This window comes from Erpetoichthys calabaricus, chromosome 18, assembly GCF_900747795.2.
Source record: "Erpetoichthys calabaricus chromosome 18, fErpCal1.3, whole genome shotgun sequence".
Lineage (NCBI taxonomy): Eukaryota > Metazoa > Chordata > Cladistia > Polypteriformes > Polypteridae > Erpetoichthys > Erpetoichthys calabaricus.
This window is the reverse complement of record NC_041411.2, coordinates 84,888,449-84,907,045: the sequence shown is the minus strand read 5'-3', so window position 1 is coordinate 84,907,045 and position 18,597 is coordinate 84,888,449. Positions and strand designations below refer to the sequence as shown.

The following is an 18,597-nucleotide window of genomic DNA, read 5'->3' as shown; positions in this document are numbered from 1 at the left end:
CCATCAGTCTTCCATTCTGCGGAGGAATGAAGAAAGCAGGCATTGGCACACAGCGCCCCCCCCCCCCCCCCCCGGTTCGGCGGGTAACTGCCACCACCAGTGGCCTTAATCCAGGGCTGTCCAGCTACGCTCCTGGAGGGCTGCAGGGTTTCATTCAAACTCTTTTCCTAATCCGTTTTCACTGCTCATTAAGGATTTTTAAGGATTCAGGCCTCTGAGTTGATTCTTTTCTTCATTAAATGGCAGCCAAACAGAAATGAGATGTGAAGCGGCGATTAGCAGTTAAGTCAGGGCTTCAAACTCCAAGCAGTTTCTTAATGAGAAGCCAATTCTTGCTGTTAGTTAAACCCCACAGCTTGCTGCCACCATCAAAATGCTTTGGTGACCCGAGCAGATCAGTGGCCTTTCTTTGTGTTCACGTGCTGTGTGATGGGCGCGGGTGAGCTGGTCAGGTGGAGGCTCATCTCCTTACTGTTTGGCTGCTAATTAAAGAAAAAGAAGTCAAGCGAACTAAAACTAAGGCAAGAGAAGTTAGCAACAGAAACCGGTCACTAATTAAGACGATGGTGAGAATGAAACCCTGCAGCCATTGCGGCACTCCAGGACCGGAGTAAGCTGTTTGTGCCCACGTGTGTGCCTTGTGGTGGTCTGGAGCGGGCTGTGGCTTACAGGGGGTTCAGACAATGGACAGAGACACGGCTGGCTATTGATTTTATAATTTGTCGGCTTTGGTTCTCACTCTTGGACTTGATAAGAAGGTGTAAACGTTGTATTCTTTAATGATGATATTTTTTTGGTAGCCATATTTGGTGATTGTAGCTGTGGACGTTTTCCTTTTATTTATTTCTTCAGCAGCTCAGTGTCGAGATTAGTGATGCTGCAGCTCCTCGGTTTTGAGTCAGAAATCCTGGATTTAAGAAACCGAAATGCACAGCTAAGCGGCTTATTTTTTATTTTTAGCCTTCCTCCTATCTTGAGTAATGTTTTCTAGAATGATCTATTAAACCTTCTTCTGTTCTTCAGTTTCATTTTAAGTGTAACACCCCGAAGTAGCTTTTAATTGTCATTAATCACCACAAAGCCTCCTTCACGACAGTCGGCGGGTTGCACCAGGATGCCAAAGGGGGACAATGGCCTTACTTCTGCAAGGTGCCCGATTGCCTGTCCTGAACCAGAGGTGACGGCATCTGCTGAACAGTAGGTGGCACCGGCGTTCTTGGCAATGCAGATTAATTACCTTGTTTGTCTTTGGGTTTTCATTTTCTGTCCAACCAGACGGTTTCATCAGCGAGTGGAAAAATTGAGGAAACGCAATTAAGTAGTAGTTGATTAGCCTGGCCCTAAAACAAAAGGGGTCTCGAATGATGGTACATTATTGATCCCTGGGGGGACATTCACACTCTTCAGCAGCAACATAGAACATAAAGTGCATGTAGACATCGTGCAAAGCAGACGTGCTCGGCGTCGTGAGAGAAGTGTGGCCAGTATGTCACTGTGCCTGTTAAAGTGGAACATGGAGGGTGGAGGAGGCCCCAGTGTTGTAACCTTGTAGCGCACACCCACGGTGAGCAAAGGACTGAAGGTCAGGACTCGAGGTCAGCACGTCAGGGGTAACGACGGGTAGCATTGGCACTAATGCCCTCTGATTTTGCCGTCCTGCTCTTTTTCTGTCATTCTAGGGTTGCTGACCTTTCAGTTTATGTATCAGCAGACCCCGACGTAAGGCAGTGCACTGACCACTGTGGACTCGCAGAACATCCCTGGCAGTTTGTTGGCATATTAATGGACTCAGATGTCCTGCTGTGGCCCTTCTTTGTGCAGTCAGTGGGTGTTGTCAACCCAATACAGTCTGGTCTGCAGGTGTACCCCCAGTTTACAGGACTTTGCCATGTTGGTGTCCCACAAATCCTCTCGTCAGCCTTATGCCAAAGCTGATTTCTGTTTATGTTTACATTCATGCACTTGGCAGACGCTTTTAGCCAAGCAACTAACTGAGTCCGCGTCAATTCTGGGGACTGTTTTACAACGAGAAGTGTTACAGAGCTGACCGTCACCGGTGACCAATTACGTGAACTTGTCGGAGCCATTATCAATTAGGCAGAAATTCACAGAACAGAAGATTCATCTGAAACACAGTGCAGCAGTTAGGGGTCCGGCCCTGTACCCAATCTGAGTCCAACTAAGTGGAAGTTGTAATATGACGAGTTCATCTCCAGTCTCACTTGTGCCAGTTCAATTCAACCAGGTTTTCAATAAAAGTGTGGCCCTGTTTTTAAACTTTGAGTAATGAAATGGAGACGCTATGGTGAAATGGGCCAGTCAGCACCACTCGCCTTCCTAAACTGTAAGGAGATGCCAGTATCAGCCCCTGAAGTGTCCCACCATACGTCCCCTTTTGAAATACTCCGCTCTAAACAGTCTGATGAATATATACGGTATGTGAAAAAAGACAATTATAAGGCAATTTAAGTAAAGTATGTAGCGGTCTGCTGCCTCTAAGATTCACACCATCTATAAGACACCGATTTGTTTATTTGGTGGAGAGTCCAGGGACGCACCCAGCCTTGGCCCGACCCGCACACACTCACAAACAAAGCAACCGGTAATAAAACAGCAATCAATGAACGTATTAAACAATGATGAATGAAACACCCCAGTTCCCCTTATAATAAACACGAATTTGACAATAACGAACCACTAACGAAAACCACACACTATGAAGTCCATGAAAACGGCAACTGATGAAATGAAATGATTGATAGATAGATAGATAGATACTTTATTAATCCCAATGGGAAATTCACATTCTTCAGCAGCAGCATACTGATACAATAAATAATATTAAATTAAAGAATGATGATAATACAGGTGAAAAAAACAGACAATAACTATGTATAATGTTAAATATTAACGTTTACCCCCCCCTGGTGGAATTAAAGAGTCGCATAGTTTGGGGGAGGAACGATCTCCTCAATCTGTCTGTGGAGCAGGACAGTGACAGCAGTCTGTCGCTGAAGCTGCTCTTCTGTCTGGAGATGACATTATTTAGTGGATGCAGTGGATTCTCCATAATTGATAGGAGCCTGCTGAGCGCCCTTCGCTCTGCCACAGATGTTAAACTGTCCAGCTCCATGCCAACAATAGAGCCTGCCTTCCTCACCAGTTTGTCCAGGCGTGAGGCGTCTTTCATCTTAATGCTGCCTCCCCAGCACACCACTGCGTAGAAGAGGGCGCTCGCCACAACTGTTTGATAGAACATCTGCAGCATCTTATTGCAGATGTTGAAGGAAGCCAGCCTTCTAAGGAAGTATAGCCGGCTCTGTCCTTTCTTGCACAGCGCATCAGTATTGGCAGTCCAGTCTAATTTATCATCCAGCTGCACTCCCAGATATTTATAGGTCTGCACCATCTGCACACAGTCACCTCTGATGATCACTGGGTCTATGAGGGGTCTGGGCCTCCTAAAATCCACCACCAGCTCCTTGGTTTTGCTGGTGTTCAGGTGTAGGTGGTTTGAGTCGGACCATTTAACAAAGTCATTGATTAGGTCCCTATACTCCTCCTCCAGCCCATTCCTGATACAGCCCACGATAGCAGTGTCATCAGCGAACTTTTGCACATGGCAGGACTCCGAGTTGTATTGGAAGTCCGATGTATATAGGCCTGAACAGGACCGGAGAAAGTACAGTCCCTTGTGGCGCTCCTGTGTTGCTGACCACAATGTCAGACGTGCAGTTCCCAAGACGCACATACTGAGGTCTGTCTTTAAGATAGTCCACGATCCATGCCACTAGGTATGAATCTAATCCCATCTCTGTCAGCTTGTCCCTAAGGAGCAGAGGTTGGATTGTGTTGAAGGCGCTAGAGAAGTCTAGAAACATAATTCTTACAGCACCACTGCCTCTGTCCAAGTGAGAGAGGGATCGGTGTAGCATATAGATGATGGCATCTTCCGCTCCCACCTTCTCCTGATATGCAAACTGCAGAGGGTCGAGGGTGTGTTGAACCTGTGGCCTAAGGTGGTGAAGCAGCAGCCTCTCCATGGTCTTCATCACGTGATGTCAGAGCAACAGGCCGAAAGTCATTCAGCTCACTAGGACGTGATACCTTTGGGACTGGGGTGATACAAGATGTTTTCCAAAGCCTCGGGAATCTCCCCTGTTCCAGGCTCAGGTTGAAGATGCGCTGTAGAGGACCCCCCAGCTCCGATGCACAGACCTTCAGCAGTCGTGGCGATACTCCATCTGGACCAGCTGCTTTGCTGGCACGAAGTCTCCTCAGCTCTCTGCTCACTTGCGCTGTTGTAATTATGGGTGGGGATGTCTTTCCTATGCTGGTATCAGCAGAAGGATGTGTGGAGGGTGCAGTACTCCAAGGTGAGAGTGGGTTAGGGTGGTCAAACCTGTTAAAAAAGTTGTTCATTTGGTTTGCTCTCTTCACGTCTCTCTCAATGGTGGTACCCCGCTTCGAGCTGCAGCCAGTGATGATCATCATCCCATCCCACACTTCCTTCATGCTGTTATTCTGCAACTTCTGCTCCAGCTTTCTCCTGTACTGCTCCTTCGCCGCCCTGAGTTGGACTCGGAGTTCCTTCTGCACGCGCTTGAGCTCATGCTGATCACCGTTTTTAAAAGCCATTTTCTTCTGATTCAAAAGGCCCTTGATGTCACTTGTAATCCATGGCTTGTTGTTAGCATAGCAGCGTACTGTTCTTACTGGAACTACAATGTCCATACAGAAGTTGATGTAGTCAGTAGTGCAGTCAACAACTTCCTCAATGTTCTCACTATGAGATCCCTGCAGGATATCCCAGTCTGTAGTTCCAAAAAGTTCTCTCAGAGCATTCTCAGCCTCCGGGGTCCACTTCCTGAATGATCGTGTGGTTACAGGTAGGACTCTAACTTTTGGTTTATAGTGAGGCTGAAGCTGATCCAGGTTATGATCTGCTTTCCCAAGCGCAGGCAGCGGGGTGGCACTGTATGCGTCTTTAACGTTTGCATACAGTAAATCAATAGTCTTATTTCCCCGGGTGTTACAGTCCACATACTGGGAGAATGCAGGTAATGTTTTGTCCAGCGTCACATGGTTAAAGTCTCCAGCGATTAGCACAAGTGCCTCGGGGTGCTGCGTTTGTAACTTAGCAACAGCGGAATGGATGATGTCACTCGCTGACTCCACGTCTGCCCGAGGAGGAATATACACGATGACAACAATGACATGTCCAAACTCTCTGGGCAAATAGTAGGGACGTAAACGTACGGCCAACAGTTCGATATCCCTGCAGCAAGTGGAGATTTTGATGTTAACATGTCCAGAGTGACACCACCGTGTATTAACATAGAGAGCGAGTCCTCCTCCTTTGTGCTTCCCACAGGTACTTGCATCTCTGTCCGCTCTAACTGTGCTAAACCCGGGTAGCTCCACGTTGGCATCTGGGATGGTGTTATTTAGCCAGGTTTCGCAGAAACACAACAAACTGCATTCTCTGTAGGTCCTTACATTTTTCACCAGCGCAGCCAGTTCGTCGATCTTATTTGAGATTGAGTTCACATTCCCCAGAATCACAGAAGGCACCGAAGGCTTGAAACGCCACTTTCTCGCAAGCCGCTTCTTTTTTAGCTTAGTGCCGGCTCTGCTGCCACGATACCACCTTCTTACCTCGTCAGGTAAATATGGAACCACACCGGCACTGGCATTTGTTCTCAGCGCCCGAAGTTGAGTACTTGAATAGGCGAGTCTCGGCGTGTTAAAATCCATGCCCACGTTGTAAAAGTAAGTGTGTCCAGGGAAGGAATCCACATAAAATAAAGTGGTAGGAGTGATCAATAAATAAAAATAGAAAAATAAAAGTAGAAAAGTACACATACATATACAGTCATACACGGAGCTGCTGAAAAGGCTGCCACTCACGGCGGCGCCGTTTGGATGAATGATGGCAAATGATGGTAGATAGACAGTCCAGGGATCAGCACGCAGTCCTACTGGTATTTCCTGATGAGATGATGGCGTGTGATGGGATCAGGAGTGCTCCTTTCTTCACAAGACGACAACAAATCCTCAGACAGTCCTCATGCAGCAGGAAGACACCAGACAGGCCATAGACCCGAAACCGGAGACGATCCCGGACAAAATCAGGAATCCACAGGTATCAAAACAGAAGGCAGACACGAAACACAAAAGACTTCTCCCCTTCTGGTATCACGGTCCCCCTTGTACCCAGCAGACGACCAATCAGAGCCACTGCAGGGACTGCTGGGAGTTGAAGTTTCAATCCCCAGTAGCACCGTTACAAGTGGGGAAACGATATATTATACCTTTTAAAAAAGATGAAAACAGCAGTGACCGTTTTTCCACCCCAACACACATTAACCCCCATAGGTATGAATACACACTCCAGCCCCTTCTGAAGCCCCCACAGGAGTCCAGAGTGCAAGTTCTCATCTGATTATAATGGGTGGGTGAACTGTAGAAGCCAACCAGCCAGCCAGCCAACCAAAGAATCTGAAAGTGTAAAGGTGAAATGTTTTCAGTCTGTCCTGTGCCGCTAATGAAACCAAGGACTTCGACAAGCTCACCCGAGTCTGCTAGCTGTTACGAAATGTAAGATTCACATCCCTGGAGACGATGGCTGACCTTGGCCTATCTAGACGGGTCTTTGACGCCCTAGCACCTTTTTTACGTGGCCATGGGTGGGATGCTGATCCGTTGTTAGATCGTTTTCCTGTCTGTGTATGGAAATTCCTCCTACAACCGGATGGCCAGCCTTCAGGGGTGCCTGGCAGCACTGTCAGTCCTCAGGATGGACGGGCTATCTTCATGCCTGCACAAGTGGCAAGCACATGACATTTTCTATGTGGCGACGCTATAGTGCTGTCTATTAAATAGTCTAGAAAAGACACAGCGGCATCGCTACAGTCTTTAAACCCAAACTGTAACAGGTTAGGGTGCTAAGGTGATGATTCCCAGTGCCAGTGGTGAAGTGCCGTGTATCTTGTACGTTATGTGTTTTCAATCAAGACCGTAAATATTAAAGTCAAATTACAAGGAGAGGAGTCGAAGGTTTTGTGAAGAGAGTCTCGCTTGAAATGTGATGCTGTGCTGCGGTGGCAAGAAGGAGCACAGGACCCCCATGAGCGTCTCCATGCACACGGGTGCTGACCCACTGACTTCTCTGTAGGCAAACATCAAGGATTTTAACTTCACGTGTGCTGACACAGGGAGTCCGAGGGGGTGACATGCGACTGCCTCGGCTCGTTGAACGTCATGTGCGATTACTAAAACAAATAGCAGAGCCTCTCCAAAATCAATTAGCAGCTCGTCACCCCTTCCAGGTTATAGCAGGCACCACAAACTGACGTGCGTACCGCAAAAAAAAACGTGCAAAAGGTTTTAACGGCATATTTGACAGAAGCTAATATTAGATCCTGTTCACAGTTTAGTGCCTCACTTCAAGTTTAAATAGGCCTGAGAATTAGTCTGTAGGCAAATCTCGTTAGCGCAGTCAAGGATTTTATTAAAATCTGCAAACCTGAAGTCCTAAGCCACACTAATACCTTCTTTGACAAACTCCAATTAACACGTGAGTATAGTCTGAACTTTGTAGGATGTAGATTTACATTTACTACTTCATCTGCTTTCCACTTTTGTCTTAATAGAAGTTTTAATTTTGTCTTGCAGTAGAGACGGAATTCAAGATTTGTCATTTAACTCTTTTATGGCTGAATTCAAATCGTACAACTAACAAATGTGTGAACACTCTGTATAATTTTGAAGTGTTTTTAACATACAGAGCAACCAATTGCATTCATTGTTAAGCCTCCCTGTTTGTAATCTGTGTTTCACCTCCAGTGCTTCTCCTGGCAGCACTCCCACTGTCCCTTTCAGCAAACCGTGCAGGACTGAAGACATCAACAAAATACAAAAACCTCTTCTGAAGAATTTATGAGAGCAACTTGCTGGTGTTTGCTGTAAGGAAAATGAATGTCTGAAGTACCCAGGATTCGGTTTAACCTCCTAGCATAAAACTGTGGATAAAACTAACACATCCTAGATGACCTTTCTCAGCATTTAGCCATCTGCCCGTTGATGTTGACACCTGTCTTCTTACCCTTTTGTCAACTTTTGTTGGCACCCTTACCCAAAGAGTTCATTTAATGGCTGTTAGGGTACGTTTTTGCTGTGTATTGTTCAGTGTACAAGCCGGCTATTCGGGTAAACCTGAGCCTGTGCCACCAAGAGGGCTTCAATTCCAAGCAGTAAGCAGGAGTGTGCAGGGGTAGATGAGAGGGGGGCTTGACCTCTTTAAAGGGATTTGGAATTGGGGGGCAAAGAACTGAAGTAGAGCACAGCAATCTAAAGGAGCAAGTATCCCAAAAAGTGGCTGTTCTGTATGACGAGGTCTCGGCCACAGTGTGGCGTGGCTTTTGTGTATTCGTGTAGGATGTGATCTGTCAGCTGAAGATGGGGAGGACGCTGTCACTTAGGATATTCCTAGATAATTTATTCTGCAGTACAAGAGTAAGATCTCGGTGTCCAGACAATACCACAGTGATAACAGGACCCCTTGATTACTTTTCTGAAGTACGAATGACTTTTCAGGAGCACAAAATGGCTGCCGTCACATCATTAGTAGTAATAATTCTTTGCGTTTATATAGCGCTTTTCTCACGAATCAAAGCGCTCAGCAATTGAAGGTTAAGGGCTTTGCTCAAGGACCCAACAGAGCAGAGTTCCTTTTGGTATTTTACTGGATTCGAACCGGCAACCTTCTGATTGCCAGTGCAGAGATCCCTAGCCTCCGAGCCACCACTCCGCCACATTCAGGTGGGTGCTGCACATTGGTGGTGTTTGAAGTGGCTCCTCTCTCTTTATGTAAAGCTGTCTATAAACGCAAAGTCGTCGTCGTCTTCTACGACGGAACTGCGTAATTGAAAATATGAATATGAAGAATGGGGCGGCACGGTGGCGCAGTGGGTAGCGCTGCTGCCTCGCAGTTGGGAGATCTGGGGACCTGGGTTCGCTTCCCAGGTCCTCCCTCCGTGGAGTTTGTATGTTCTCCCCGTGTCTGCGTGGGTTTCCTCCGGGCGCTCCGGTTTCCTCCCACAGTCCAAAGACATGCAGGTTAGGTGGATTGGCGATTCTAAATTGGCCCTAGTGTGTGCTTGGTGTGTGGGTGTGTTTGTGTGTGTCCTGCGGTGGGTTGGCACCCTGCCCGGGATTGGTTCCCTGCCTTGTGCCCTGTGTTGGCTGGGATTGGCTCCAGCAGACCCCCGTGACCCTGTGTTTGGATTCAGCGGGTTGGAGAATGGATGGATGGATATGAAGAATGCCGAGTGGGTTTATTTTGAGGATCAGATGGAAACGGCCAGTTTTACCAGCCTTGTCTCATGGCCGCATTATTTGGGCCACTTGGGTGGTGGTTTTTTTGTTCTTCAAAGTTTTTGGTTTCTGCTACCTTGTTGTTGTTCCTTGGAGGTTTCTTGTGCAGTACGATATTAATAAGTGACTGTTTCATGTTGGTAATTGTTTTTATTGTTATTCCTTTTGTATTTTCAGCATTGTGTTACTGGGATTGTCTTTCAGAAGTCGGTGTGCACCAGTTCAGGGTCCGAGATGTCGCACTGCTTTGGCTTTAGCCCTTAGGGGTGAATGCCGTTTGTTTGTTTGTTTCCATTCCTGTAACGGTGTTGTGTCAACAGTATCTCGCCTTGAGGTTACTGCACGATTTTGAGTCTACCCTTGGGCATCAGCTCACCTCCAGCTTATGTTGTGGTTTTGTGTGCCTACTGGTGAACTGCTGACCGTTCTCGTTTTGACCCTTTTGACGTTTGGGCTTTGGCCACAGTGCGTCTGCTTTAAGGAGCCAGTCGTCAAACTCAGGAATTCCCTTCCTGGCTCCTTTAAAAGACTTGTCAACATGTTTAGCTGTCAACCAAACTGTTGATTTTTGGTTCATAACAGTTGACCTTTTGACTTTAGTGTTGGGGGAAACAGCTAAAAAGCAACACACATTACATAATCCAATTCATTCTTTTTAAGTGTAAAAGGCAGCTTAAGACAAAAATCTGTGTGTTACTTTAAAAACCAGATTTACGTGATTTTGTGTTAAACTTCTCCTGCCTTTGCTTGACGTGATGCAGTTGTACGCGGCACTGTAAGGTGTAACCGCAGCACGACTCTCAGCGCTGCTCTTAACAGGTGATGCTGTGAGCGTCCCAAGTCACAGAGGCAGAGGGACTTCTACTGTGACAGACTTACTGGTTGTTTTTCTTTGTTCCCATAATTACTTGTGCGCTTGAGCACCAAAACAAGTTATTATCAAATTATTCACTTCTGTGTATTATAGCTAAAACAGAAATGACAGCAGTTTATCGTAAGTTCTTTACATGCTGTTTGTACCCATTGACGTCTCTGTCATTATTTTCTGTTGTGTAAACGACTGCTGTACATTTAAATATAAACCAACTTCTATGTTTAAATGCGTTTTTAGTTTGTAATCGACTGTTGCGGCTCTTAAGGGCCGTCATTATGATGGTCTTACTTCATGTTGTAGCGGGCCGCTGCTGTGCCGGTAGATTACTGCGCTGTTACGGTGCACTTTTGGGTAGCGCGGCCGCGACTTTGCAGGCTTTCTTTGCTCTAAAGCTGCTTATTTGCCTGATGGAATGCCAGCCCCTACTTTTGGTATTTTAATTTTGTTTCTCGATGTTAAATATCAAAACTATTTTTCTTTGTTTCAGTGTATGACAGCTCACTTTTTTTTGCCTGTGCATACACAACAGGCCCTGGGCTTAGGGCTTAGTAACAAATGCTGGCCTGCGAATTGTGCTGCTTTTCATACAAAGGCACTGCTGGTAACGTGTTACATTTTATAATAAGTAATTATACGAGGTGAGACACAAAAATAACCGGATTGGTAAAAAAATATATATATATATTTATTGACGACTTACAGCATTATAAACATCGTCACCTTCTCTATGCTCCCCTCCCGATCTCTACACCGCTCCATTGATTGAAACAGCGCTGGAAATCTTCAAGAGGTTTGCCGTTTCTGTCTTCACTTTGTCCACTGAAGAAAAATGTGTTCCCTTCAGGTCACTTTTGATTTTCAGGAACACGTAAAAATCACAGGGAGGGGGCCGTTTTGATGTTTTCGTCCGTCCGAGACGAGTGTGGGTGACCTGGGCGTTGAACGTCTTCCAGATTTTCTTGCCCTTCCTTGAAACATTTGTGTCACTCAAACTTGTGTGCGAGACTATCTGTTATCACCGTACACTGTTTTTATCATTTCATAAGTTTCTGTGGCCATTTTGTTTAGTTTCGCTACAAATTTGATGTTGATTTGCTTTTCAATTTTTTTATTTTTTATTTTTTTCACCCAACTCGTGTAGCGATTGTTGTGCAGATACCGACTGGGCTATTCACAGGATATACCTGGCCGGTCGGCAGTTTGAGAGGGCGAGTAGGAGGAGATATACTTCTATGATTCATGTCCGGCCGACCTCCAGACGGTTTTCTAAGAAAGCCCCAAGCCTGGTCCCGTTATTTTTGTGTCTCACCTCATATGTCATATTTAGTTTGTGAGTAGTAAGCAATGTAACATTCCCCGACGCTGTTTGTAACCGACTTCTGGCTGTTCGTTGTTTTTGGTTACGGCTTTGGTGTAGCGTTTCAGTTTTGACCTTAATTCTTGGTCTTTCAATGCCTCTCCTGGTCCAGGTGCCCTGTCCTGCTCCACGGGTGGCAACATTACCTCTTGCCAGCAGGCAATTTGTTGGGGAGGTTGGCTGGACCTGTAGAAGCTGGTACTGTAGGTCTTGCCTGTGCTGTGGACCAGCAGACTACGCTGCCGAAAGCAATGTGCACTTCCCTGCAAATCGAGCAGACATCAGACCACACTAGGACTGTCCGACTCCTCCAGCTGACAGAAGCCTCAATGATATGGAGTGTAGAATTCACTACTCATACAAACCGTTCAAAGAGAAAGCAGAAAGGGAAGTCCTCTAAGTGGAAACTGATCTTCACTTTCAGCTTCAGTGTTCACAACAGTCCTGTGGACATTTTGTTTGCCTGCGACCTGATTGGTCAAAGTTTGTCTGTGTGTGAAGTGTCAGTCTGCCGTGAGCTGGTAAGAAGCTCCATAAGTGAAAGAAGAGAAAGCCGAGGGGTGTGTGGAGCCTCGGGTTCCCCCCTTTCAGCCTTGTGTCATCAATGGGACAGCTGCACAGTATGAAAATATAGAACTTTTTAGTGAAAATAATTTTTTAATGGTCACTTGACAAGCATCTGAAGGTAATTTGCATTGAAATAACCCCCCAGGTTTTTAAATTCCCATTTGTATTATTCCAAACAGTAGGTTAACTATGAAGTCTCAGCCCAGGTTCATATCACAAGGAGTCACCCAGAGCTAAGCTTCTTTCTGGACATTTAATCCCCCCAGTTCCTCCACTACCTCAGGTCATGACTGGTGTGAGTGTGTGATTTGTGTGCTGATTTATCTGTTTATCAGTCGAGTAATTGTGACCACTCAGTCTTTGGTTTGCTGTCAAAAATGACCCCTTTGTCACATTAATAATGTCTGTGCTTTTGTATTCTTCAGGAGAATATTTCTTCTGCTACAACCCCCACAAGGACTACTGGGGTCATTTGACCACAATGAATGTGCCTCGAACTCAAGGTCTTGCAGCGGTGTACAAGAATTGCATCTACTACATTGCTGGAATCGGCAGGAATCATCAGCGCATGTTCACAGTGGAGGCCTACGATCTTGAGCAGAACACGTGGAATCGAAAGAAGGACCTACCTTTTGACCAGGCTACCAGCCCTTACATCAAACTAATAACACTCCATGGAAAGCTGCATTTATTTGTCCGAGCTACTCAAGTCACCGTGGAGGAGCTCGTATTCCGCACCAGTCGGAAAAATTCTCTCTATCAGTATGATGAAGACTTGGACCAGTGGAAAAAAGTGTACGAAACTCCAGATAGGCTTTGGGATCTTGGTCGCCATTTCGAATGTGTTGTGGCCAAACTTTACCCCCAGTGTCTTCTGAAGGTTATATGAGATGCGGATGCAAACAGGGTGGTGGGAGACTGTGCATCAGTAAGCTCGGTGCTATCACTTCTACGTGTGTGAAATCGGCACAAGACCGCTGCAGTTTATACGGAAGCAGATGGGTGCTTTTAAAGCTTGCAGTAGCTGAACTGATTAGGTTCCTACCGAATTCATAAGTGCAATTACCATTTTGTCTTCTATGTATGTTGAGCCATTTTTGGAAGTTGTCGATGGGGTCTCCCCCCAGTTTTGTCTACACATGGACTTGCTGCTCATTTTACCGTACGCCATTGACTCTCCAGGGGGCTGCATTCTCATTCACTTCTTCGACAGCTCGGCCCACTTCACTGTGGATTCCTGGTATGTCTGTCTCTTCACCTCCTGCTTCTGCTGTGATTGGGTCACAAGAATACGTGAGAAGCAGTCCCAGCCTGCCTTTGAAGTGATACGTTGGGGGCGTCCATCGTGACTTCGGTTACGCTGATGAACCACCACTTGTAGGCCGTGACACTTGGAACACTAACAAAGGCCGGAATTTCATGTTGCACAATTTCTCGTACATTTTATGTCTGTTTTTTATTTTAATTTGGGCGAATGCCCCCCCAACACCACCACCACCACCACCTCACATGACAAATTCCTGTACTGTTTTCAAATGCAATATTTTCCACATGTTCTCCATTGTATCTGTCAGGGCGTTGAGGTGACATGGGTGTCCCTGCATACTCAAAAGGGTCACAAGCTTGATTTGAGCCTGTCATGGACTGTCAGTCTAGTAGGGCAGCCGGGTGGCTTCTTTGTTTGTGTGTGTGTGTGTGTTTTATTGCTATTCTAACGTTCTTACTCATCCAGGGTATGCCGAGTGTGTACGTGAGCGAGGGGTGTGTGTGTGACGTCGTCTCAATGAAGACGCCTTGTCTAGTGTATCCCGTTCACTCCATTTGTGTATTCATTTCCTTTTTAAGCTTTTTACTTGTGTGTATTATATATAAAAAAAAAATTAGTAATGCTGTAATTCGGAGGACAACGATTCCAAAGATAGGTCGAGTTTGTGGTATGTCAGCTCTGGACAAGAGTATCAGCTTTATATCTCTGTTTCATTCTTCACACGAATGCCTTTTCCTGAATAAGCATGAAGGAAATCTTCTTCTTCGAGATTTTTGCCTTGTTTTAACCAACTGCATTTTTGGTTTTCACAAATCGCGTTGAGGCTAAAACTTGTGGGAGCTCGCGTGGCGCGAGAGGTTTGGTCATCAGTCTTATCTTAATCCTGATGTGGAGACGTCCGTTGGTGCGTCGGAGGAGGCTTGGCCTCGGCGTGCAGGTAATGACGGACACCTTTGTCTTGTCTAGGGTGGCGACTCTGACTGAAGGTAGGACTTCTTCTGGTTGACTCTCCCATAGTTGTCAGTGTTAACGATTTCCATGCCAGCCTGCTGTATTTTCTTGGCGACTGCCAGAGCTTCCTCGTTGGGTTTTGATTTTAGTCGACGTGATGTGCCTACTGACATGAGCTCCGTGATTTCAGGCGAGTAGAAAGTGGTGTGTTGTGTTTATTGTTCTTGTTTCATTTTGTTTTTTTTATTGTGTACCTTCAAAAACCTCAAATCATTTCAGAGCAGAATAACCAATAAGATGTCTGACTGCACCCTTCTGGAAATTGTAGAGTTGAAGAGTTTATTTTAATAAAAAGAAAGAAGTCTTGGGTGTGCTTATAGAAAATGTTGGTGCTGCTTTTATGACAATCTTTTATATTTGTGTCTATAGGAGTAAATGTTAACAGTCGTGTTGATGGACATGCTGAAGGGCGGGCGGGCGGGCGCGCTGTCGTGTAAGTAACGGTGACACTACTCGTCGGGGCGGCCGTGGATCACTGTCTGTGGAGACCCTCGATTTGCACTACACGTTCATTGCTTCCCTAAAAACGCTAAGGGCCGTCAACAGCAATATCACTTTTTGCCTTTTAGCTTTTGCTTTTATTAAGCATCTTGAAATGTGAAGAAGAAGAAGAAGCCAGTAGCAGCGTTACGACACATTTTTGTTGTTTTTTTTTTCGTGGGCGAGGACCACCAGGGTCTTCATCAGCAGACAGAGCTGAAGGTTTTGGGTTTTGCTCCGTATTTGATTTTTGCCTCATCTGTGACACTCCACATACGATTCTCAGGATTCTTTCATTACGTAGTACTGTACGAAGCAAAGTTCTGATCCGAGTGACGTTTTTCTTTTGTATATAAATAGTTTGCTGTACTTGCACATGTTTTAGGATTTTTACCAATTTGTTCCACTTGAAGCTTAGACGTGCATTTTCTACTCTTTATTACCAGAAGCGGACTTGTTTAGTTACGAGGAGACTGGCGAGGGAGGCTAACGAGTACGTAAAGAGCGACTCCTTTATCTAGAGTAGTGCGACTTCGTTAGTTAGGTCGTTAGTTAGGTCAGTTCTGAACCTTAATGACATTTGATGAGAATTCTCTTTAGGACCCCCCACTTAAATTTGACGTGATTTAGTTTTGTTTGTTTTCCTCACTAACTCTCTGCTCACAGTTTACGAGTTTTATGGTACGCGGGGGCGTTCAGGGCTTGCAGATCCTTTCGATTCCAGGGCTTCCTGCTAAACGTGGAGGAGTCGAGCGGAGGTTCAGCTCAACTGTGAAAAGTACATTGCACATTTGAATTATTCTTTCTTTTTTTCCCCCCTGGATCTTAAAATTCAAAGTCTTGCTTTTCTCCCCCCCCCCCCCCCCCCATAGTATTTTATGTATGTTTGTATTTATTTTGGATGTGTGAATATTGTTGTATTTGTAATCTTTCTTTCATTGATAAACTGTGCATGTTTGTTTGGACCGCATTTGTTTTCTTTTAAACTAAATAAAGTGCAGTCATTCTCAAGAGTTTGGGATGATCTCCCGTGATTTGTTCACGTTTAGAGTTGACGGGCCGATGCCCCTCATCCAGGCTTTGTCACTGCCTTGTACCCAGTTCTGCCAGGTAGGCCCCTAAACCGCACCAAGTGGCCGGGAGGAGGTTCTGCGTAACCCGGAGTTGTCTCTCCTCTCCTCTCATGCAAGAGACATTACACAGCATCCGGTGGCACATATTTAACTGGGCATGAAGTGAAACTGCGGTCCTTGGCGGAGGTGTGTGTGCCAGCTGCACTACCCGCTGGGGTATTCCTCCACTCAGAAGTGGTACGTCCAGCGTGTGACATTTGAGCGAGAGGCCTGTAAAGCAGTGTGAGGCGCATCGTGATGTCGTGTAGAAACGTGAACTACAGTAGTACCGAGTGCCATGCCGTGCCATGGGTCACCGCGGGCAGGGGGAAGACCGCCAGACTGTGTCATCAAAGCCGTGACGTCATCTGTGCAGCACCAAAGGTGGCTATCAGGCGCTTTTGCCAGGTGGCAGTGGTGTGGCAGAGCGAGCTTGTAGAGACGTCCACACGGGGGCTCCTCTAAAACACTTAAGAATTATAATTATAATAATAACACGTTTCATGTATTCGCAGGCACCTTTCTGAAGATGAAACACACCTCGTAAACAGACGCTCTATGAAGGAGAGAGTTCAGTTTTCAGTAAATGTGCACAACTGTCTGCTCACTCCTTGATGGTCTACTGAGTGTGGATTGATGGGCAAAAATGACAAATTCCTCCATTTAAAACGAAATCGACAGAAAGCGAAGGGTCTCGAGTCGTCTGAATCCTCCGTTTTTCTGCACGGCGGGCTAATTGAATTCAAAGGAAGGGCCATCCATACCTGAGCAGATGCATAGCTTACAGTATGCGATTATGTGGGATTACTTGGAATCTTTTACAACTGACGCACTTTGAATAAATTATGAAAAGGCCAAATGTAAACCAGTCTCTTCTGAAGCGTCCCACAGCAGCAGGGTCTCGTATCCCAGTTGGTGAATCATTAAGAGATTTTAGGTGCATGAAAGCTAAAGGCCGCTTACTGACTACTTTCACGCTTCACGGCCTCAGGTGGTCTCCTTGACGTGTCTAAAGCTAGAGGGGGGGTCCTTGTGCAGTTTTAGGGTGCAATTGAACCAGTGAGTGACGACTGGGAGTCGAAGGGCCTTTTACCAGGACCCTAAAACCGTCAGTGCGGGCGAGATGGCCGATGTGTTTGTCCTTCAGTGACATCCAGTGGGTTTGTTCTCCTTATGTACGGTGGATGCAGAGTCTGCAGACCCCCCAGATTTTATTTTAAATGGAGGAATCTGACATTTTTACCCATCAGTCTTCACTCAATAGCCCATCGTGACAAAGTGAAGACGTCTTCAGAAAGGTCTGCAAATTTTTTTCAAAAGCCTGGCTCTGAGGTAGGGATCTGCACTGGTAATCCCAAGGTTGCTGGTTCGAATCCCGTAAACGCCAAAGTGACTCTGCTTCGTTGGGCCCTTAACCTGCAATTGTTCCGTCCTGGGTATGACGTCAATCTGCCCCCAACCTGCAGGGAAAACCTAGGGGTTGGTGGCAGAATTGGCACTCCGGCCATCATAAAAATCCTCCCACTGGTTCTGTTCCATCTGAACTGGTGCTGAGGTGTCACCCGCCACGTGGCCACACAAGTTGGTTTGTCATGTGGTGGGTCTGGCAATGTGCTGTATTGGCTCCTAAACGGTATAAGACCCAATCACTGCCCCCCCCCCCTTTAAATGTGACCGTTACTCACGCTGTGTCCTTCCTTGAAGATTTGATACGCTGGCCATCATCAGATGGAGGTTGCATGTTCTCCCCGAATCTCTAAATCTGTCCATGCACTAGAAACGATGGCCTTGCGCCCTGTCCAGCTGTGACACGGTGACATTGTGACACCGGACGGCCAGCTCGCTTGCTCGCCTCTCAGTCTGTTATCAAGTAAGCTCCAGGATGTCACACTTTAAGTAAGGACTCTCTCATATTTTTATTTTAATTCAAATGTGCACTTAACTACAAGGACAACCGTCGGATTGCCACCGAGTCCCAAAGGCAAAGTAAAACTTGACGACGATCATAAAGCGTTTCTGCTGTGTACTCGAGTGGCAATTAAGTTATAGTTTTACACAGCGGCAGATTATGGCGATTAAAGCCTGAATTTCTGCTTATTTTCATATCGGTTTACAAATTAACCAGAGATCTAAACTCCCATCTTTCCCTTCTAAAGCAACCCCTGAAGTCCGCTGCCCACGAGTCCACACAGTCGGTTTTATAGACAGATCTGCTCCAACAAGTCCGTCGTCCTCTTCTGTGACTACAAATATCGGCACATTTGTGCTAGAAGTCCTTTAAAAGGCCTCATCGTCTAGTATTGGACCCGAGGCCATGAACGCTCGGCGGGGCGGCCACTGTGAGCTATGCTGTTCATATTAGACCACCTGACCAGGGCAGTGCGCTCTCCAGTAAAGTGTGTGGCGTGCCCCTGACGTGATGCCACTAACTGTACTCTTATTTCACCTGCTGGCTTTTGATCCCTCAGGGGTGAAGTGTGGCCAGTCTGGGGATGAAGACTCGACTAAAGGCTGGCACTGGCACAACTGGCCTTATCCTCTTAGTGCCATC

At 46.2% G+C, this 18,597-nt stretch overlaps 1 protein-coding gene across 1 annotated transcript in view; it reads left to right on the top strand.

Annotated features, from left to right (window-relative positions):
• kbtbd8 (kelch repeat and BTB (POZ) domain containing 8) overlaps positions 1 to 15,950 on the top strand; it is a 31,806-nt gene extending 15,856 nt beyond the window's left edge. The window contains exon 4 of the mRNA XM_028825038.2: positions 12,602 to 15,950. Within this exon, the coding sequence (XP_028680871.1) occupies positions 12,602 to 13,065 (464 nt within the window). The 3' untranslated portion in view covers positions 13,066 to 15,950. The remainder of the gene's footprint in view (positions 1 to 12,601) is intronic.
• Positions 15,951 to 18,597: the final 2,647 nt, after the last annotated feature.